Source organism: Bubalus bubalis, chromosome 19, assembly GCF_019923935.1.
Source record: "Bubalus bubalis isolate 160015118507 breed Murrah chromosome 19, NDDB_SH_1, whole genome shotgun sequence".
In the NCBI taxonomy this organism is placed as follows: Eukaryota; Metazoa; Chordata; class Mammalia; order Artiodactyla; family Bovidae; genus Bubalus; species Bubalus bubalis.
Genome location: NC_059175.1, coordinates 37,743,079 through 37,765,927, shown reverse-complemented (window position 1 = coordinate 37,765,927; position 22,849 = coordinate 37,743,079). Strand labels below are relative to the sequence as shown.

General features: G+C 39.7%; 1 protein-coding gene across 2 annotated transcripts in view; it reads right to left on the bottom strand.

Moving 5' to 3' along the window:
* The window catches only part of RANBP3L (RAN binding protein 3 like), a 58,475-nt gene extending 38,809 nt beyond the window's left edge, over positions 1-19,666 (bottom strand). Inside the window, exon 1 of one of the 2 annotated variants that reach the window (XM_044932443.2) lies at positions 18,860-19,666. In XM_044932443.2, coding sequence (XP_044788378.2) covers positions 18,860-18,941 — 82 coding nt within the window. In that variant the 5' untranslated portion in view covers positions 18,942-19,666. The remainder of the gene's footprint in view (positions 1-18,859) is intronic. The other variant, XM_006074873.4, reaches the window with a different exon arrangement.
* Positions 19,667-22,849: the final 3,183 nt, after the last annotated feature.

Sequence of the window (22,849 nt, the reverse complement as noted above, 5' to 3'; positions counted from 1 at the left end):
TTCCTCCTCCAGTGCATGGAAGTGAAAAGAGAAAGTGAAGTCGCTCAGTTTGTGTCCGACTCATAGTTCGTGTCTGACTCGTAGCGTTCCCATCTACTGCAGCCTACCAGGCTCCTCCGTCCATGGGATTTTTCCAGGCAAGAGTACTGGAGTGGGGTGCCAATAGAACCAGGCTAATGCAACTAGGGCCGAAAAGGTTGTGGAAACAATCTTGGCAGGAAAGACAGTGGCAACAATACCTCTGGGAGGACTGAGCATTGCCAAATAGGTCACCACTAATTGCTACTAGGGGAATTATCCACTTGGACTGGGGCCCTGCATTTTCCTCTCCCTTTCTTCCTGGATCTTCCCATGTGTCTCTGCCACATCCTCTTTTCTCATTTCTTCTCCTGTGCACAGTCTCACCCCAAACTCCAGTACTATCCTTTATGTCACTGTCCTCTTCTCCTCTTTCACTCGTATCTGGCTCTCTCAATTGCTCAAAGCATGGATTTTGGAGTTATGAAGTCAGATAATCCTAGAGATGTGCTTTAAAAAGAGAGACTTCCCTGGTGGCTCAGATGGTAAAAGCGTCTGCCTACAGTGTGGAAGACCAGGGTTCGATCCCTGGGTCGGGAAGGTCCCCTGGAGAAGAAAATGGCAACCCACTTCAGTACTCTTGCCTTGAAAATCCCATAGGTGGAGAAGCCTGGTAGGCTACAGTCCATGGGGTCACAAAGAGTTGGACACAACTGAACGACTTCATTTTCACAAGGCTTAGCTCTCTCATCTCTCTTGGTATATATTTTTGAAGGGTTATTATGAATGAAGAGTGAAGCAATGTGTGCATGTGTGACTACCTGGAACAGCTTCTTCAAACCTTTTTGGAGCAAGGCAGAATTTCTGTCCATCCATCTGCCATATATACACACATCTCTACACATATCTGCTTCCCTGGTGGCTCAGTCAGTAAAGAATCCGCCTGCAAAGCAGGAGATTCGGGTTAGATCCCTAGGTTGGGAGGATCCCTAGGAGAAGGAAATGGCAACCCACTCCAGTATTTTTGCCTGGGAAATCCCATGAACAGAGGAGCCTGGCGGACTACAGTCTGTGAAGTCGCAAGAGTCGGACATGACTGAGCGACTAAACCACCTACACATACCCTGGTATATACATCCATATGTATACATGCATGCCTAAACATATGGCAATACGTCAGAGCACAGATTGCACAGAAGACACTCAAGGTTAGCTTCCCTGCCCTCCTCCCCTCCAGTCCTATGACACTGCCATCACCTTGCTACCCTGTTAGCTCTGGGGAAATTTTCTCATTGTTCCGCGAAGTTCTTTCCTTTTCCTTTCACTTATCACCTTATTCTTATCCCTGGTTTTCGTCTCACTTCTCCTTGTTGCACTCCAATTTTTATTTTTTAATATCAGGAAGTTTCAGAATTTAGGCCATGGTCATGGTCCATTGCTAGTTTTAGAGGTCCTTGCTCCTCACAGTGTGGTCCACACAGAGCAGCAACATTGACTGGGACTTGCTAGAAATGCAGGCTCTTGGGCCCCATTCCAGACCTACTGCTTCAGAATCTGCATTTTTACAAAATCCACAGCTGGTTTGTGCTTATGTTTGAAGAAAAGTCCTCTTGAGCACCTCTAGGTGTCTGCCCACTGAGACCAAATCTAGGAAGATGGAAGTGGAGACTCTTGGAGTCTACAAGTCCTACAAGAGGTTTAGTGACTAAAGCTCCAGACATTTTGAATAACATGACAGTGAATGAGAAAATAATTACTAGTCAAACCACATACTATGATTATTTTGATTCAGTGTAAGATGAAGTCAAGGGCTACTCTGAAGACCTAAAAAGAAATGTCTGTAGTTAAGATATTGAAATCAGTCATTCAGATATTCTGCTTGAAACAATGAATGATTTCCTCTCTGATGCATTTTCTCTCTTCTGTTTTAGTAATATGTCTGAAATCTGAGTAAAGGAAATTTTTGTTTAGAAAATATTTTGGTTTGGGTTTATTAAATGTCCCAAATGTTAAAATGCTTATTTCTGCAAAGCAAAAATTTAGCCTGAAAGCATAAACTACATCAAAATCATTTTGTCAAAGATTTTTCAACAGGAACTTAAAATCTCTAAAGTCTCAACTATAAAAATATCTTGTAGAATAAAGATAAATTATGGCAGGTGATCTTTTTTTTTAATTTTATTTTATTTTTAAACTTTACATAATTGTATTAGTTTTGCCAAATATCAAAATGAATCCACCACAGGTATACATGCGTTCCCCATCCTGAACCCTCCTCCCTCCTCCCTCCCCATACCATCCCTCTGGGTCGTCTCAGTGCACCAGCCCCAAGCATCCAGTATCGTGCATCGAACCTGGACTGGCAACTCGTTTCATACATGATATTTTACATGTTTCAATGCCATTCTCCCAAATCTTCCCACCCTCTCCCTCTCCCACAGAGTCCATAAGACTGATCTATACATCAGTGTCTCTTTTGCTGTCTCGTACACAGGGTTATTGTTACCATCTTTCTAAATTCCATATATATGCGTTAGTATACTGTATTGGTGTTTTTCTTTCTGGCTTACTTCACTCTGTATAATAGGCTCCAGTTTCATCCACCTCATTAGAACTGATTCAAATGTATTCTTTTTAATGGCTGAGTAATACTCCATTGTGTATATGTACCACAGCTTTCTTATCCATTCATCTGCTGATGGACATCTAGGTTGCTTCCATGTCCTGGCTATTATAAACAGTGCTGCGATGAACACTGGGGTACACGTGTCTCTTTCCCTTCTGGTTTCCTCAGTGTGTATGCCCAGCAGTGGGATTGCTGGATCATAAGGCAGGTCTATTTCCAGTTTTTTAAGGAATCTCCACACTGTTCTCCATAGTGGCTGTACTAGTTTGCATTCCCACCAGCAGTGTAAGAGGGTTCCCTTTTCTCCACACCCTCTCCAGCATTTATTACTTGTAGACTTTTGGATCGCAGCCATTCTGACTGGTGTGAAATGGTACCTCATAGTGGTTTTGATTTGCATTTCTCTGATAATGAGGGATGTGGAGCATCTTTTCATGTGTTTGTTAGCCATCTGTATGTCTTCTTTGGAGAAATGTCTGTGTAGTTCTTTGGCCCATTTTTTGATTGGGTCATTTATTTTTCTGGAGTTGAGCTGTAGGAGTTGCTTGTATATTCTTGAGATTAGTTGTTTGTCAGTTGCTTCATTTGCTATTATCTTCTCCCATTCTGAAGGCTGTCTTTTCACCTTGCTAATAGTTTCCTTTGTTGTGCAGAAGCTTTTAAGGTTAATTAGGTCCCATTTGTTTATTTTTGCTTTTATTTCCAATATTATGGGAGGTGGGTCATAGAGGATCCTGCTGTGATGTATGTCAGAGAGTGTTTTGCCTATGTTCTCCTCTAGGAGTTTTATAGTTTCTGGTCTTATGTTTAGATCTTTAATCCATTTTGAGTTTATTTTTGTGTATGGTGTTAGAAAGTGTTCTAGTTTCATTCTTTTACAAGTGGTTGACCAGATTTCCCAGCACCACTTGTTAAAGAGATTGTCTTTAATCCATTGTATATTCTTGCCTCCTTTGTCAAAGATAAGGTGTCCATAGGTGCATGGATTTATCTCTGGAATTTCTATTTTGTTCCATTGATCTATATTTCTGTCTTTGTGCCAGTATATGGCAGGTGATCTTAATCTCTGTATGGAACCTCAGGAAGAAGAGGTGTAGAAAGTCTGAATCACAATCTTGATTTTAAAAAAGCTTCAAATCTATAAATATTAAATAAATTATTATAAGATAGTTTGAACAAATGACAACTTACAGCCCCAAAAGAAAAAGGAATCTGTGCCAATTCATGATGAAACTTTGTCATGAGACATTCTGTACTCATCTCTAGCTATCTACAGAGGAACTCTGTAAAATGCAAAAGCCATGAACTGAATAACAAATTACCCACCAAAATATTTTTTAAAATATGTCTTTATAAAAGGAGATGGTAAAGACACAATCATTGTTAACTATGATGGAACACTCTTGATTCTTCTTTATCAGATGCTTTGTACTGACTGACTTGAAGATAAAATAATCAGGACCCCAGGGGGAAACAGGCAGTTCATACCCGAAATTGCCAAGCTGAACCTCACAAAGCACCAGCTCAACTTGAGACACAAGAGAAATGGATGCTACTGGAACAATTCCAGGCTGGTCGTCCCTGCTAAAGTTACAGTCAATTGTGTACTATGAGTGCAAGCATGTTGTAATAAATACAGTATATGAAGTAAAAGGGAGCTTCCCTGGTGGCTCAGTTGGTAAAGAATCCACCTGCAATGCAGGAAACCCAGGTTTGATCCCTGGGTGGGGAACATCCTCTGGAGAAGGAAATGGCCACCTACTCCAATATTCTTGCCTGGAGAATCCATCAACAGAGGAGCCTGGTGGGCTACAGTCTATGGGGTCACAAAGAGTCAGACATGACTAAACATCTGAGTATATTATTATATCAAGTAAAAGGAGAAAATACTGGCTCTTTTCAACCCAATTGTGAATTTTTTGAACTATTCTAGACTTTTGTTGGAAATGGAGTTATAAACTGCCTGCTCTAAGAAATCTAACACTTTTTGATTCATTGTGAGCACACACTTGAGAAAAAGGAATAAAACAAAGGAAGCTATTCTTTTTCTCATCAATACCATGCTGATGAATGACTCATTTTCAGAATGGGGCATTCTAAAAAGGACATTGGAGAAGAAGATGAGAAAACTCTCTCTCAACCCACTGAAAACAACCATTACCACCAAGAACTTTGTCTAATCCATCCCACTTTCTGAATTCATCTGCTTTTATGCTGCTAATCTTCAAGAGATCTATTCACTATAAATTCCAAAGACTTTAGACTCTTTTCTCCACTGGTTTGTGTTGTTGCTGTTGTTCAGTCACTAAGTCATGTTTGACTTTTTGCGACCCCATGGACTGCAGCACGCTAGGCTTTCCTGTCCTTCACTATCTCCTGGAGTTTGTTCAAACTCATGTCCATTGAGTTGGTGGTGCTATCTAACCATCTCATCCTCTGCTGCCCCATTTTCCTGTTGCCTGGTTTGTATGTTGGTCTAAATATAGACACAGATCAGTTTTGAAAAACCAAGACATAAAAATAAAGTATCTGATATGAGCCAGAACCAAAAAGAACCAGAGATTGTATCACACAGAGACCTTACTACCCTTCTGGAGGTAGGCCTAAGGCCCTGAAACACCTCACCCCAACCTCAACACCAAATCATTCTGCTTAGTTTATAATCCAGTTATATGTGACAGTGGGCTATGGCCAGCGACTTGGTTTCATTTGCATTTTAGAATATGAAGATTTGCAGCAGAAACAATTCAGTTGAAGGCAAATTCTCATTTCTTTAAATCATTTACTTCACTATTGTCATTATAGGGCTTCCCTGGTAAAGGATCCATCTGCAGTGCAGAAGATGCGGGAGACACAAGACCCATCCCTGGGTCGGGAAGATCCTCTGGAGAAGGAAATGGCAAACCACTCCAGAATTCTTGCCTGGACAGAGGAGCCTGGCAGGCTACAGTCCATTGGGTCACAAAGACTTGGACACAATTGAGCATGCATGCATAATGTCATTATAAATATGGAAGTTCACAGATTTTAAAAAACAGAGAACATTCATTAGGTCATTTGATACAGAGCATCTGGCAATATCACTGTTGATCAAAATACAGTGATGACGGAGGAAACTGGCTTTACATTTTTGAGAGTTCTGTAATGGATCCCAAAAGACATGGTTGTCATGTGCAGTGTGCTTTATACTGGGGAATGATCAGTGAGTTGAATGGTTGCACGAAGACCTTCTTGTTTTCCAACAGATGTTTTCAACAGCCTACACAACATACTCCATTAAATTTTACTATTGTTTCACTGTCAAAACATGACTCTTTGAATTATTTCTTTTTCTTTCTTCTTAAAACAGTACCATATGGCATGCTTTTGCATATCATGACTATTTTTTAACCTTTTGCCTTTTGAAATATTTAGCTTTACATGACCTAAAAGTTAGACCTTGCTGATCTCCCATGGTGTTTCTTCTATGCATATGTGTAATGTGAAAATGTATGTTTGCATCACACTTCACCTGTTATAAAACATTTTTAAGTATATTAATCTTTGGTGACTAAGTAAATGGCTTCTGGTGGCAGGAAGTGTGTTTTAAAAACCTAAACTTTGCTAAAAACCAGACTGAATTAAATTTCCATCTCCTCAACTAACTGTGTGAGCTAAGGCAGGTCATTTGATCCTCTGAGCCCAAATTTATTCATCTGTAATTAAATAGGGATAGTAAGACTTGACAAAGTTGTAAGGATTAAATGAGGTAATGGAGGTAAAATGCTAAGCCCAGTACCTGGCATGTGAGAAATGCTCAGTAAACAGCAGCTCTTACATGATACAACCCTCAAGAGGTAAGTTATTAGACCCTTGGATCATGAGAGAACTAAGGTTTCAGAATTACAAAATGTACACAGGGTCACACAGCTAGTACTCAGAAATCTTAGACTAAAACACATGGGTGTGTGTGCGTGCTAAGCCACTTCAGTCGTGTCCGACTCTTTGCAACCCTATGGACCGTAGCCCACCAGGATCCTCTGTCCACGGACTTCTCTAGGCAAGAACACTGGAGTGGGTTGCCATGCCCTCTTCCAGGGAATCTTTCTGACCCAGGGATTGAACTTGGGTCTCTTATGTCTCCTGCATTGGCAGGCACATTCTTTACTACTAGCATCACCCAGGAAGCCCCAAAATACACGAGAGCCGACTCCAAACCTCTCGGTTTTTCCTCTAAGGAAGGCTCCCTCTTGGCTTAGTTAAATGTCTGCTTCACAGTTTTCCTTCTGATGCGGTGATGTACCTGGGCTGCAGTAGCCCTCCTGCTTCTGTAGTCTTTATGCGACGGGTCGATCTATCATCCCAGACTATGTGTATCTTCCTGCACTTCTGTTTTGCCAAAACTTGCAAGATGCTTCACTTACTCTTACCATTTTCTGTTTGTATTCTGACTTTTAAAAGGTTTGTTCGAGAATATGGGCAGGCAAATGGCATGGTGAGCCTAGCAATTTAAAACCTCCATGTCAATACTTTATTTTCAGCCACTGGCAAAAATGACTCAGAAGAATACATTACTTTTGGCAAAACATGCCCAATTTCTCCATAATTTGAAGGTGTTATTTTATCTATAAATATTACATAGAGAATATAGACTAAGTATGCTTTTGTGATCAGGTTACCTGTCATCTTCAATGACGTGAATGTGGTTGTCAGCAGCAAATGTGCGCCCTCTGGATTGACAAGGCCGGAAAGGGCTGCTGGCTCTTCCTCTCCACCCTTCCTTCCTTTTTGCCCTTGGGGTAATAAAGATGCAGAATGTGTCCTGCAATGTTCCTAGTCCACTCAGTGCCATTTGGAAATACATATTGCATTTGACAGCATTTATAAATCACATATTTTCCCCTCAGAATAACTTGCAGTGTGAAAATGCTTCCATATGTTAGAAGTGGGTCTCTCCATTTTACTGAGGGAGGAGGGAATGGAAATATAATCTGGGTTTCATGCCATGTTGAAGATAAATATTATACAGGTTTAAAATGGTGTCTGTTAATTTTAAGTAATTCTCTAGTGTTCTCTGCACTGCTAAAATTGAATAGGTGATTTTGACACTAAATATCATATTAGTAGTACTTAAATCACTCTTTACAAAGACTACTAATAGTCAACATGGCTGAAATGCCACTGCATAGATTGAATCTAGATAAACTGAAGCTGTTCCTTTTCAGTACAGAAGCACCCTATTTTTAAATTCCCCCATGGACTCTAAGACTGGATAGAGAGGCTTGACTGCTACTTCTTACAATTCCCAAACTCTTTTCCTTAAACGTACGTCTCTTTGCCCTAAGCCTTTGAGCTAGCAGGAGAAAAGGCTCGTTGTTTTCCCGTTTCACAGGAATAAATGGATCTTATTCCACTGAGAACAAGACCTCGGAGGCCTAACAAGAAAGGAGCAGAGCTGCCAGCCCGCTCACAAACCTGGAAGTTCCCGACCCCATTCTCCTCCTGGGAACTGGCAGAAGCATCCCCCGAGGTCAGCATTCACCTTCACCTTCCGCTGGTGAGAACTGAAGTGCCCTGTGACCCCTTGGGCACAGAAATGGAGCAGGGATACTGGGCTGCCTGTGGGTGGTTCAGCATTCAAGGTCTCACTGTACTGTATCAGAACAAGTTTGAGAGAAGTGAAGGCCAGGTAGCAATTTGTAAACCTTCCCAGAAACATTTGATCCTCGTGCTAAAGAAGATCACAGGAGAAAAACCTCCCACTTTTCAAATGCATATGATTTGCAAAAGTCTTAAAAGAAAAAAAAAAAAAACTGAGAACAATCTTTTACATGTATTCATTTTCTTTCCTTCAAGCTTTTATGATCATTGAGCTATTATGACAAGTCAAGATAAAAGGATGAGACGAAATATTATAATTATGTGACATTTTTTTAAAGCATTTTTATGGTGGGAAAATATACATAGCATAAATTTTACCATCTTAGTCATTTTAAATATAGTTCAGTGGCATTAGGTATTTTCAAAATATATTATTATCACCACCATACAGCTCAAGAAATTTTTCAGCATCCCAAATTGAGATTCCATATGTGTTAAATGCAAAGTCCCCATTCCACTGCCCCCACCAGCCTTTGGTAACCACTGTTCTACTTTCTGATTCTGTGGATCTGACTACACTAGGTACCTCATATAAGTGGAGTCACGCAAGCAAGATAACTATATCTTGAGCTTCAGCCTTAAAACGTGAGAAATGTTCACAATTATAGAAAGAAGTTTGCTGCGTCTATTATGGTCTTTTTTGGGTAAAATTTGTTTTCTCTTTTTCTTTCCTTATCTTTAAGTTTGTTTTCCACAAATCCCTCTAAACCCACTTTGCTTCACCACACTATCAAAACAATCACTTCTACTAATTAATTTTAGCTTACTCAATTTTCAAAAAGAAAAATGGCACATAATGCCAAAGATTGAGAATGAAGGTCCCTATAACAAAGTTGGTCTTGTGGTCTTATAGTCTGTGGCACTGGCATATGTCCTATCCATTCTCGGCTTATAAAAACACACATGCACAAATCTTTATCTGCAATTTCATCTCTTTGCAGACAACTAAGGTTTAGCCAATTATTCCTTTTTTAGCCAATTATTCTTGGCTAATATATAGAAATACTGACTTTTATCCTGTTATCCTGTGACCTCGTGAAGTCATTTATTCTAGTATTTTGGGGGGTAGAGGTAGATTCCCAAGGATTTTTCTACATGGACTATCACTTGTCTGTGAATAAAAAATGTTTTATCTCTTTCTTTCCAATATGTAAGCCTTTGTTTTCTTTTTAGCTTAGTACACTCTCTAGGACCTTCAGTATGATACTGAGTAGTAGGGATTACAATGGGTATCTTTGTTTTCTTCTGGTCTTAGCAGGAAGGTGTCCAGCCTTTCTCTTAAAAGTATGATGTTAGCTGTTGGTTTTTGTAAAGTTCTTTATTTGGTTGAAAAAGTTCCTTTCCATTCCAAATCCTTTTAAAATTTTTACATGATGTTGAATTTTTATTATGTTTTTTCTGCATCTTTTTTACATGATGTTGAATTTTGATTATGTTTTTTCTGCATCTTTTTGGCACGGTGTTGTTTATAATATTCCCTTATTATCCTTCTAATATTTGAAGGACCTATAAGGACAATCCATATCATTCTCGATATGTTTTTGTCTCTTTTTTATTGGTAAATCTAGTTAGGATTTTATTAGCTGTATTAATATTTTCAAAGAAATATCTTCTGGGAAGTGGAATATTTCCCCCTAACTTTGGTTTTAGAAGTAGAAAAATGAGTTGGTTTTTTTCATTTGTTTATTTTTACTTGCTTTTTTTTTTAAGTCTAACTTCAGAAATGTAATTAGGGATGGCTTTGAAAAGTCATAGTTTTTAAAAAAAATTGTGGTAAAATACACATACCATAAAATGTACCATCTTAACTGGTTTTAAGTATACAGTGCAGTAGTTTTAACTTTTTTCACATTGTTGTATAATCGATCTCCAGAATTCTTTCACCTTGCAAAGCTGAGACTGTCCTTAATGATGATCAGTTCAGTTCAGTGACTTCCCACTAACCCGTCCTCCTGCCACTGCCCAAGCCTCTGGCAATTCCTATTCTACTTTATGTCTTTATGAATTTAAACAACTCTACAAATCTCATATTAGTGGAATCATACAGTATTTGTCTTTTTGTGACTGGCTTATTTCACTTAGCATAATATCCTCAAGAATAATCTATGTTGTAGCAAGTATCAGAATTTGCTTCCTTTTTCAGTCTGAATAATAGTCCACAACATTATATAATAATCCACAATAACAATAATAATCCACAATAATCCAACAACAGGAGAAGACTCTACATATGGACATCACCAGATAGTCAATACCAAAATCGGATTGATTATATTCTTTGCAGCCAAAGATGGAGAAGCTCTATACAGTCAGCAAAAACAAGACTGGGAGCTGACTGTGGCTCAGATCATGAACTCCTTATTGCCAAATTCAGACTTAAATTGAAGAAAGTAGGGAAAACCACTAGACCACTCAGGTATGACCTAAATCAAATCCCTTATGATTATACAGTGGAAGTGACAAACAGATTCAAGGGATTAGATCTGATAGACAGAGTGCCTGAAGAACTATGGACAGAGGTTCACGACATTGTACAGGAGGCAGTGATTAAGACCATCCCCCCAAAAAAAGAAATGCAAAAAGGCAAAATAGTTTTCTGAGGAGGCCTTACAAATAGCTGAGAAAAGAAGAGAAGCAAAGGCAAGGGAGAAAAGGAAAGATATGCCCATTTGAATGCAGAGTTCCAAAGAATAGCAAGGAGAGATAAGAAAGCCTTTCTCAGTGACCACTGCAAAGAAATAGAGGAAAACAACAGAATGGGAAAGACTAGAGATCTCTTCAAGAAAATTAGAGATAACAAGGGAACATTTCATGCAAAAATGGGCACAATAAAGGACAGAAACTGTATGGACCTAACAGAAGCAGAAGATATTAGGAAAAGGTGGCAACAATACACAGAAGAATGATACAAAAAAGATCTTCATGACCCAGATAATCATGACGTTGTGATCACTGGACTAGAGCCAGACATCCTGGAATGTGAAGTCAAATGGGCCTTAGGAAGCCTCACTATGAACAAAGCTAGGGGAGGTGATGGAATTCAAGTTGAGCTATTTCAAATCCTAAAATATGATGCTGTGAAAGTGCTGCACTCAATATGCCAGCAAATTTGGAAAACTCAGCAGTGGCCACAGGACTGGAAAAGGTCAGTTTTCATTCCAATCCCAAACAAGTCAATGCCAAAGAATGCTCAAACTACCGCACAATTGCACTCATCTCACATGCTAGCAAAGTAATGCTCAAAATTCTCCAAGCCGGGATTCTACAGTATGTGAACCATGAACTTCCAGATGTTCAAGCTGGATTTAGAAAAAGCAGAAGAACCAGAGATCAAATTGCCAACATCAGTTGGATCATTGAAAAAGCAAGAGAGTTCCAGAAAAACATCCACTTCTGCTTTATTGACTATGCCAAAGCCTTTGACTGTGTGGATCACAACAAGCAGTGGAAAATTCTTCAAGAGATGGGAATACTAGACCACCTTATGTGCCTCCTGAGAAATCTGTATGCAGGTCAAGAAGCAACAGTTAGAACTGGATATGGAACAACAGACTGGTTCCAAATAGGAAAAGGAGTACGTCAAGGCTATATATTGTCACCCTGCTCATTTAACTTATATACAGAGTACATCAAGCGAAATGCTGGACTGAAGAAGCACAAGCTGGAATCAAGATTGCTGGGAGAAATATCAATAATATCAGATACACAGATGACACCATCCTTATGCAGAAAGCGAAGAAGAACTAAAGAACCTCTTGATGAAAGTGAAAGAGGAGAGTGAAAAAGTTGGCTTAAAGCTCAACATTCAGAAAACTAAGATCATGGCAACCAGTCCCATGACTTCATGGCAAATAGATAGGGAAACAGTGGAAACAGTGACTGACTATTTTTTGGGGCTCCAAAATCACTGCAGATGGTGACTGCAGCCATAAAATTGAAAGATGCTTACTCCTTGGAAGAAAAGCTATGGCCAACCTGGACAGCATATTAAAAAATAGAGATATTACTTTGCCAACAAAGGTCTGTCTAGTCAAAGCTATGGTTTTTCCAGTAGTCACGTATGGATGTGAGAGTTGGACCATAAAGAAAGCTGAGCACCAAAGCTTTGATGCTTTTGAACTGTGATGTTGGAGGAGACTCTTGAGAGTCCCTTGGACTGCAAGGAGATCCAACCAGTCCATCCGAAAGGAAATCAGTTGTGAATATTCTTTGGAAGGACTGATGCTGAAGCTGAAACTCCAATACTTTGGCCACCTGATGTGAAGTACTGACTCATTGGGAAAGACCCTGATGCTGGGAAAGATTGACGGTGGGAGGAGAAGGGGATGACAGAGGATGAGATGGTTGGATGGTATCACTGTCTGGATGGACATGAAATGGAGTAAGCTCCAGGAGTCGGTGATGGACAGGAAGGCCTGGCATGCTACAGTCCATGGGGTTGCAAAGAGTTGGATATAACTGAGGAACTGAACTGAACTGAATAACCCACTGTATGTATTTTGTTTATCCATTGATGTGTTGATGAACACATGGGCTGCCTATACCTTTTGGCTATTGTGTGAGCAAGTATCTGTTTGAGTCCCTGCTTTCCCATCTTTGACGTATATACCCAGAAGTAGAATTTCTGACTCATAGGATAATTCTATTTTAAAATTTCAAGGAACTACCATACTATTGTCCACAGCAGATGCATGATTTTACTTTCCCACCAACAGAGCATAAAGGTTCTAATTTCTCCACTCTTAACCACACTATTGTTTTCTGTTTTTTCTTTTTTTAAATAATAGCCATCCTAATGTGTATTAGGTGGGAAAAATGAAGTTAAAGTGACTACATTTATTTTCCAAATCCTCACATATGTGCCATCTATTAGGAAGGCTTATTATGGAAAAGATTTCTGTCCTGGGTGTGAGTTTGAACATGATAAATGAATAGAATATGAGTTTCCCCTTTCTGATAATTTTTAAATGGTCTATATTTGTTTCTATTAATACCAGTCTGTGACTTTAAAGGCTTTGCAGATAGAACAAAATTGTCTATTTGAAGTTCCTTTTTGGTGAAAGAAAAACAGAAATGTATGGAGGTCTTCTGGAGACTGAGTTTAATAATGATCAATAATGTAATCAACCATGCCCACTTTATGAAACCCTATATAAAAATTCCAGACACCAAGCTCAGTGGAGCTTCCTGGTCGTTGAACTTACTGATGTCCTGGGAGAGTGGTGCACCCATTCCTGTGCTCTGTATTTTGCACTGTGATATTGGAGAAGACTCTTGAGAGTCCAGATTCCTGTGCTCTGGACTTTCCTAACCTTGCCCTATGTATCTCTTCATTTGGCCGTTCATTTGTGTCCTTTATAATAAAATTGCAGTCATGAGTATAGAGCTCTCCTGAGTTCTGTGAATTGTTCTGCTGCTGCTGCTAAGTCGCTTCAGTCATGTCCGACTCTGTGTGACCCCATAGACAGCAGCCTACCAGGCTCCACCGTCCCTGGGATTCTCCAGGCAAGAACACTGGAGTGGGTTGCCATTTCCTTCACCAATGCATGAAAGTGAAAATTGAAAGTGAAAGTGAAGTCGTGTCCGACTCTTAGCGACCCCATGGACTGCAGCCCACCAGGCTCCTTCGTCCATGGGATTTTCCAGGCAAGAGTACTGGAGTGGGGTGCCAGAATTGTTCTAGCAAACTTTAAAACCTGAGAGGTTGTGAGAGACCTTGAATGTGTAGTGGGCCAGGCAGAAATGTAAGTATCTTGGAGACACCTGAAAGTTGTAACCAGTATTTGAAGGGGAGAAGTCTTGTGAGACTGAGCCCCTAACTCTTGATGTTTTTGCTAACTCTGAGTCATGTTAGAATTGAACTAAATTGTAGGACACCCTGCTGGTGTCAAAAAATTGGTATCAGAACATACAAAGAAAATCAGGAGGTATTCCAATGCCTCTTGGATCTGCAGAGGTTTTCTAATATGGACCAATGAAAAAAATTAATATTGTAATACTAGGAATTGTGAATTTTATAAGACAGTGACATAGAGCAAACAGTACATTGAACGTAGCTTTTAATAACCAGGTGACCTTGGAGAAATCACTTGACTTTGAAGATTCTCAGTTTCCACATCTTTAAAAATGAGGATAATGATGCTTTCCTGTAGCAGTTAATTTTGGGTCTACTTGGCTGCACCACAATGCCAGATAGTTGGTCAGACGTTATTCCCGATGTTTCTGTGAGAGTGTTTTGAACGAGACTTACTTTTAAACTGGTGAACTTTGAGTAAAGTAGATTGCCCTCCATAGTTTTGGTGGGCCTCATCCAATCAGCTGAAAGCCTGACTAAAACAAAAGATTGACCTCTCCTGGGGAAGAGGGGATTCTGCCAGCAGACAACCTTTGGACTTCAACTGAAACATTGGTTGGATCCTCACATTAGTCTCCAACCTGCTGACCCACACAACAGACTTTTGACTTGCCAGCCTCCATAATCGTGTGAGTCAGTCCCTTAAAAATAACCTCTCTCCCTCTCTCTATATCTGTGTCTTTCTATATCTACATCTACAAAAGTACAAAGTGGAAGTTGCTCAGTCGTGTCCGGCTCTTTGCGACCCCATGGACTATACAGTCCATAGAATTCTCCAGGCCAAAATACTGGAGTGGGTAGCTTTTCCCTTCTCCAGGGTATCTTCCCAACCCAGGGATCAAACCCAGGTCTTTCGCATTGCAGGAGGATTCTTTACCAGCTGAGTCACCAAGGAAGCCCATCTATATCTATATCTATATACAAATTTATTGATGGGGCTTCCCTGATGGCTCAGTAAAGAACCTGCCTGCCATGCAGGAGACCCTGCGATGTAGGAATCCTTGGGTCAGGAAGATCCCCTGGAGAAGGGAAAGGCTACCCACCCCAGTATTCTGGTCTGGAGCATTCCATTGACAGATGAGCACTGTGGGCTACAGTTTATGATGTCTCAGAGTTGGACACAACTGAGCAACCAACACACACATATACAAATATACACACACATATATACACATAGGGGCTTCCCCAGTGGCTGAGACAGTAAAGAATCTGCCTGCAATGTGGGAGACCTGGGTTCGATCCCTGGGTTGGGAAGATCCTCTGGAAGAGGGCAGCAACCCAGTCCAGTGTTCTTGCCTGGAGAATCCCCACAGACAGAGGAGCTTGGCAGGCTATAGTCCATGGAGTCGCAAAGAGTCGGACATGACTGAGCGACTAAGCACAGCACAGTATGTACACATAGAGTATGTATATATGTACATGCTTTGAGGTTAACAAAGTAGTTTCACAGACATTATCTTATTTAATTCTCATAATAATCAGGTGAGGTAGTGTATTGGTCAAGGTTCTTCAGAGAAACAGTACAATAAGATGTATACATACATGTGTACACACACATAGTCATACATGCCTGCATGTATACAGACATATTACATACATGTATACACATGTTTGTATATATACACATGTGTATAACTAAATAATGTCTGTGATGCTACTCTGTGAACTTCAAAGCACTGTAAAACTTATTCCCTCTAGGACATGTAATGTGTACTGAACCATACACATGTTTATATATATACACGTGTGTATAACTAAATAATGTCTGTGATGCTACTCTGTGAACTTCAGAGCACTGTAAAACTTATTCCCTCTAGGATATGTAATGTGTACTGAACGTTGTGTTGAGTCTTTATAGACATATAAATTAATGTCTATAAATGTGGTCTCAGATGGACGTTACAGACAGATGGATCTGAACTATCACAGAAGAAGTGACAGCAGAAAGAGTAGTTTTCTGGGCTTCCATTCTGGACTAGTATAGCACCTGTTTCCATGCAGTGGAAATAAAGTCTATGTGGACAGGAAGCACGTGGCTCAGTTAGCTTATTTCAGCATACTTCCCCAGCATCTGGCACAGCGTTCTGCATAGTCATTGTCCAGATAACTGCTGAAGAATAGGTGACTTTATTTATGTGATCACCGAAAAAAGCATGTTTTGTGAGTGACTAGGTAGAAAGCATTAAATACCTCAGACTTAACATAAAGATCTTTAGCCTCTAGCATGGAGGATTGGAAAGTGCATATGTGTTGAATCTGCTCATGCTGCAGAAGAGTTAAAGGTCCATTAATCCTAATCTGTATGCTGGAATCTTGGTCTGGCTGGGATAGGCCAAAGCCACTCACTCAGAATACCTCAGCAAATAAATCCACAGCCAGCCCTCACTCTGAAACAAATGGCTTTGCTTCCTTTGGCCTTTGCTGAATTTGCTTAAGAACAAGGTACAAATATAGCTTGATGGCAAAGTCAGAACCATTACACTGAATAAATGCTTATAAACTCCAGAACTATAACTGGAAGGCAAACTCTGCCCAGTATCTGCCCACTTGTCAACTCAGATCTCTAGACATTTCTTGTAGCAGTCAATGGCCAGTCTGAATTGAGCTAGCATGCTTCACAACTTTATGGATTGTGGTTTATGTGGGCAGATATCTTGAGACTCAGTTGTGGAAGAATATGGTTGCTTTCAAAATATTCTAGGCAAAAGCTTTGGTCTGAGAAATGAGACCAGACTTCTAATCTTGCTGATATTTTGGGAAGTATGTCATCACGGTGGTATTTCCAGGCTGCTCTGGATATGGCCAGTAAGGGAGAGACCATCAAGACAAACTGCCTTAAATTAAGACAACAGTGGGATCCTATTTTCCACTTACAAAATTGGAAAAAACAACTTGAAAATAATACCCAGTATTACTGAGACTATATCTCTACACTGCTGAATAGAAGGCCATTTATCCCCCTCCAAAAAAAAATCTTTAAAAATATGCACATCATTTGACTCCAAAATTCCACTTCTGAGAATGTTTTCCAAAAGAATAATCTCATCTCAGCAACAATTTATCCATTAGTGTATGTTAAACAAGTGTTTCTTGTAATAGTGAAAAATTGGAAATCACTGAACTATCCAGCAGTAGTGAATTACCTGAAAGAATTTACCTATATTCATGTGAAGGAATAGTATGCAACTGTTAAAAATAAGGTTGTAAAAGAATATATGATGATGTGGGAATTTGTTCATACTCAATTGTTGAGTTAAATAGTTTGCAAACTTTATGTACAAAATAAGTCTATATTTGCTTTTAAAAATTAAGTAAAAGAATAATCTATACATATGCATAGAAGAGAGGCTAGAAGACATACATTAAAATGTTAATAGCATCTGTTTAGGTTGTAATTTTTGTAGGTGATTTTTACCATCTCCTTTATGCTCCCCCTAGCAAGATTTCTGTAGTAAATATTACATCAACAATTGTGAGAGGTGGAAGGTAGCTTTCAACATCTCAAACAAAATGAGTAGCAAACAAAAAACCTAAAATGAATTAGAATTGTCCATTAATAGAGCAGCAAGTCCATTTTACAGTGCTGTGATTAAACCCTGGCACATCCTAAGGCAATTAGTTCAAAATGATTTATATGAGTCATGATGGTTCATAAGGGTCTTAAAATTTTTTGCTATTTTCACTTAATATGAAGTATTTTCTACCCACCCTGTGCTAAGCCTTGGACAGCATGAAGTCCAGGGGCTGAAGCAGGGAGGTAGCTTGACACATTCACGTGAATGCTAGCGCACAGATGCCACCTTACAAATGGGAAGTTTCAGCCCTTCAGACAACACACTCCATGCTACTGAAATCTAAAACTGTGTCTGTAGAAAAAGAAAGAGCTTGTAGCCAGATCCGTTTGCCTGTGAGGATATTGAGAAGTTAGAAATGTCTGGGGTAAATCCTTAACATCTGGATGGTGATGTCATCCATGACATCCAGCCTTTTCTACAACTGTCCTTGGTGTCCCTGACAGAATGGACTGAGGGATCTTCCTGTCTATTCATATCAACCATCTGCTGCTAATTGATGCAGCTGGCTGAGCAGTGGATCTGAAGTTTTAAGACTGATCGTGAAAATGGCTGCAAGGTAGACAGTTCAGTCTGAATGAGTGCCCATCTTGTGAAATGTGACACTTTCCCCTGTCTGTCTCCATTTGTTCCAGAGCCATAAGAGGGAAAGACCCAAGAATGTATTTATTTCGCCCATAAATGAATGAGCCGGAGATTTAGACAAGATTGGGCTCTAAATCCAAAAGGGTACCAGTAGTGGTCGGACAAGGGAAAATGTCCAGACTAACTTAAAGCCTTTCTTAGCAAATTCCCCCTGTAGATGATTCAGCCTTGCCTAGATAGGTGTTTTGAATTACACAAAATCCAGAATACTCTAGAAAAATGACAGTGGCTAGAAATGTAACCACATAAGTTTCAGAATGACAACTCCAAGGACTAGGCATTTTCTATGGTCTTCTGTAGCCCTTTAAAAACCAACAGTGAATGCAAGTAGACTCACCCTTAGGCGTCACTGTTATGTCTATTCTCAGAGTTTAAAAATGAAAGATTGCAAAGCATTTCACAACAGAGATTCACAACAGGTACTTCCCCAGCCCACCATCCTTCCAAGAATCCAAATGGACAGGAGGTCACAAAACACACCACCCATTAGCTTGACTGACTCACCTTGATGTTGCTGTTCCTGAGGAAGCTTCAGTCTACAGGTGTGCACATTGTTGAACAGGTGGCTACTGCCTTTTCTTTGCATGATAGACAAGGTACTGGCAGTATGGCTGCGGCTCCAGGATAGTAGGGTATCCCTTCTCTTGGCCTGTCACCTAGAACGGTGTCACACTTTACCCAGAACTACAGAGGTACAAGCAGATCCTGTCCTTGCCTGGAAAAACATTTACTTCTCTAATACATTTCCAAGTGCTTCCCAGTCATGATTCTTGAAATAAATATTTACCAACTTGTAGCTTCTCCTACACATGAAGGTTAAAAGTACAACTAATTCTTCTTTTATTTCAAAGCACATTGAAACTTCCCCTCTTACAGTGTAAAATCCTGTGAAGTAACCCTTTTTCTAACATATTATAGTTTTGCAATTATTGACTCCTTCTGCTGATGTGAATCTAATGTCCTGAGTATTTAGAGATGACTGCAGAGTAACACATACACAAAGGAAAGAAAAAGTGCTACTGAGTTAAATCAAGTGATTTCTAAGCCTGGTCTGACTTTCCCTCCGTGACAGCTGAAAGTGAACAGTTCTTAAGGGAGGCTGGAAGAAGGAGGAGCCGAGTGGGCTAGGCTGATTAGCATAAAGAGGCAGGCGAAAATGGCATTTAGAGTTGCTTTGAATGATAGTGACCAAAGCAGGATTCTAAAAAGATGCCCTGATGTTGCAGTAATCACATATCTGACTTCTGCTGCTTTGTTTGTAATTAAAAGGAAAGCTTAAAGCAGGAGTTTTTACTGCATGGCTATTCACTTGTGTACGTGAAATCTAAGAGAACTGCTAATGAGCTCATGGAAATGTACTGCTAGAACTTTTAACTTCTGTAAACACCTCTGAGTCTTCAGAAGGGGGCAGCTTTAGAGCCGCCTGCTGCCAAAGCAATTATTTGGAATTCGGGAAGAAAAATAAACACAGAAAACATTATCTTTCCACAGATCTGTTTCCCCTTAGATACTATTTTCAGATCATAAGACAAAGCTATTTCCAGTGTTTTCTTGTGCTTAAATAGCACACTTTACTGAAATGTTGAAAATCGTTTATATTATAGCATATAATAGCATATTTCATTACAGCTTGAAAACAAATCCTGAACACCCTTCATGGAACTTGGGAACTGCTACCCCTGAAATTTTAATGAATGCTGGTAGATCCTGCCCTTCAAGACTCACAGGTCTTATATATTCAGAAATGAGGTTGTGGGCCAGGACAAAGGAAAAAGCAGAGCTGTTTAGCCACAGAGTCTGGAACCTGCATCTTCCAGGGCACATTTGGAAACTGGTGCTAACAGCTAGGGTATCTAGTTGACACCCTAACTAGAAGTTTACCTCGTAGTCAGATCTTGGTGGGAATCCTCATTTTACTTTGAGGTACCTAAGAGCTTCCCAAGAGTACTCTGAGCTATGAAAGCTCTTACAGAATGTGTGATTGCTCTTTCATAATTCTTATGATTTTTATCAAGCTGCTTTTACTATGTATATATATAATTTCAATATATAATTCATCTATTGCAGTTTTTTAAGTAACTCAGAGTGTAACAGCTTATAGAAGTGCTTAGCTACACTGAAATAAAAGGATTCCTGTTACTAGAGAACCATAGTTTCTGCTTTAAATGGCTGGTATTTATTTCCTGCTTCACAATGATCATGGTAGGGGACTGAGGTATTGTTTGCTGAGTTACATAAAGCTATTGATATTCTATCAGATTATGGGTCTCACTAAACCTATTATTATATAAATAAATCAAATTCCCCACAAAACTACAAGCAAGCCCTTGGGAAAAATTAATATTTTTAAAAGTGTTTTATAATGAGAAATATTTTACCTACCTATCTATCTGAATAAGAAAAAAGAATATAGCATAATAAGTCCTATGCACGCATTGGTTAGAGTTAGTCATTAGTAGCTTATGCATAATCTTGTTGCAAATCTGTGTTTCATCACAACCCCCTTCCACCTCACTCCACCACTTGAAGCATCCCAGACATCATTGCATTCATACATATTTCAACATGTCTTCCTAAAATGCTAGGACTTTGAAAAATGGAACCGTAATAAAAGTGTCACCCCTTTAATAATTAAGCATGATTCCTTAGTGTAATTAAATATCCAGGTATTATTTTGTTCAAATTGGGACCCAAAAGTCCACACATTGTATTTGGTTGCTATGTCTCTTAAATGTTTTTCATTCTGTAGGTTTCTCACTGAGAAATGTTGCTTGGAGACTAGGATCTACATTTATCCTAATGTAAGGTTTAGTGTTTCAACGAAGTCTGCTTGATGCCTCCATCATTCTTACTCATGAATGGATGTAAAGCTGGAAAAAAGACAAGAAAAGGAATGCTCATCTGACCATAGAGGCTATCAGCCAGCTTTCTAGCCCTAGAGCTTGTACTGCGTAACCTTGAAACTGGTTTCTCCGTGTCCAACTGTCGTGCATCATTGAGTGAGTCCTGGGCAGTGGCTCTGCAATTGAGTCAAGAGCATGCTCTTACGCTGCGTGTTTAGTTACACTTCTGCTCTCAGAGGACTGTGTTTTGACTCTCCAATTTCCATTGGAAATAAGCCAGTGCAGCTGAAAGGAGCATGTCATAGGAGTACATGAAATAACGTCAGCTGTATCAGCCATATGCCCAGACACACCACCAGGTTAGTAATTCATAATGGGCATGTTGTACTTTGCTTTTTGCTTATAAGAAAAAGCAAGAGGTCAGAATGCAAAAGGTGAAATCTGGTTGGGTCAAGAAACAGGTGAATAATATTTGGCATTTTTGCTTGCAGATTGTTTAAAAATGAATTAGAATCCTCTGAAAGCCAAGCTTCTTCATTTATCAGCTCTCTCTGATGCCACAATGGTGCTACCAGTTTCCTTGATTTAGGTTCTTCTCTCCCATATCCTTTCTGCCTATCCTGTGGCTTTGTACTCCCAGAAGAATAGAGTAGAATGGCATGTCACACTTAGACAGTTGATCTTGTCAGTCTTATCAGACAGTTGATCTTATTGCTTTGGGGTGATACTGGAAAAATTGATATTTTATGATTAGAATTCTCAGAAAGCTATGAATTCTAATAATAAAATATCAGTTTTATAATCTAAGTGGTTCTCAGTTTACAGGAGAAATTTCCTTATTCTTCTTTCAATTGAACCACGTTTAAAAAGCATCATACATTATACATTAGCTCACAAGTGAGTTACTTGTTTAATAATAATCTGCCTTGTTTCAAAAGTATGTATGATATCTAGTTGACAGGTTTACCTACTCTATGAGGGTCTTTAGACTGTTCTGACAGAGAAGGCACTGGCAACCCACTCCAGTACTCTTGCCTGGAAAATCCCATGGACGGAGGAGCCTGGTAGGCTGCAGTCCGTGGGGTAGCTAAGAGTCGGGCACGACTGAGCGACTTTACTTTTACTTTTCACTTTCATGCATTGGAGAAGGAAATGGCAACCCACTCCAGTGTTCTTGCCTGGAGAATCCCAGGGATGGGGGAGCCTGGTGGGCTGTTGTCTACAGGGTTGCACAGAGTCAGACACAACTGACATGACTTAGCAGCAGCAGCAGCAGCAGACTGTTCTGAAGCACAAGTATTATATAAATACAAAGCCGTAGTATTCATCACTCTCATTGCCAGAGCATAAGACTCAAGGCCCTTGATATGATAGAATGCAGACACAGAAAACTATGAGACACAGAAACCTTAATGCAATTCAATCTGAACTAGTGTTAAGACTTTAGATTTTCTATGCTTTTAAATAACAGATCCTTGCTCCTTTATATCAGCCAGTGGTAGTTTTTTTTTTCCCCCCCAAATAACTCTTCCTTCCACCAAAGATATTGTGTGGATGAGAATGTTGAGTTTCAGAATCTCACAATGGCTTATTTAACATGTATATCCAAGAATCTGCCTGCAATGCAGGAGACCAGGGTTTGGTCCCTGGG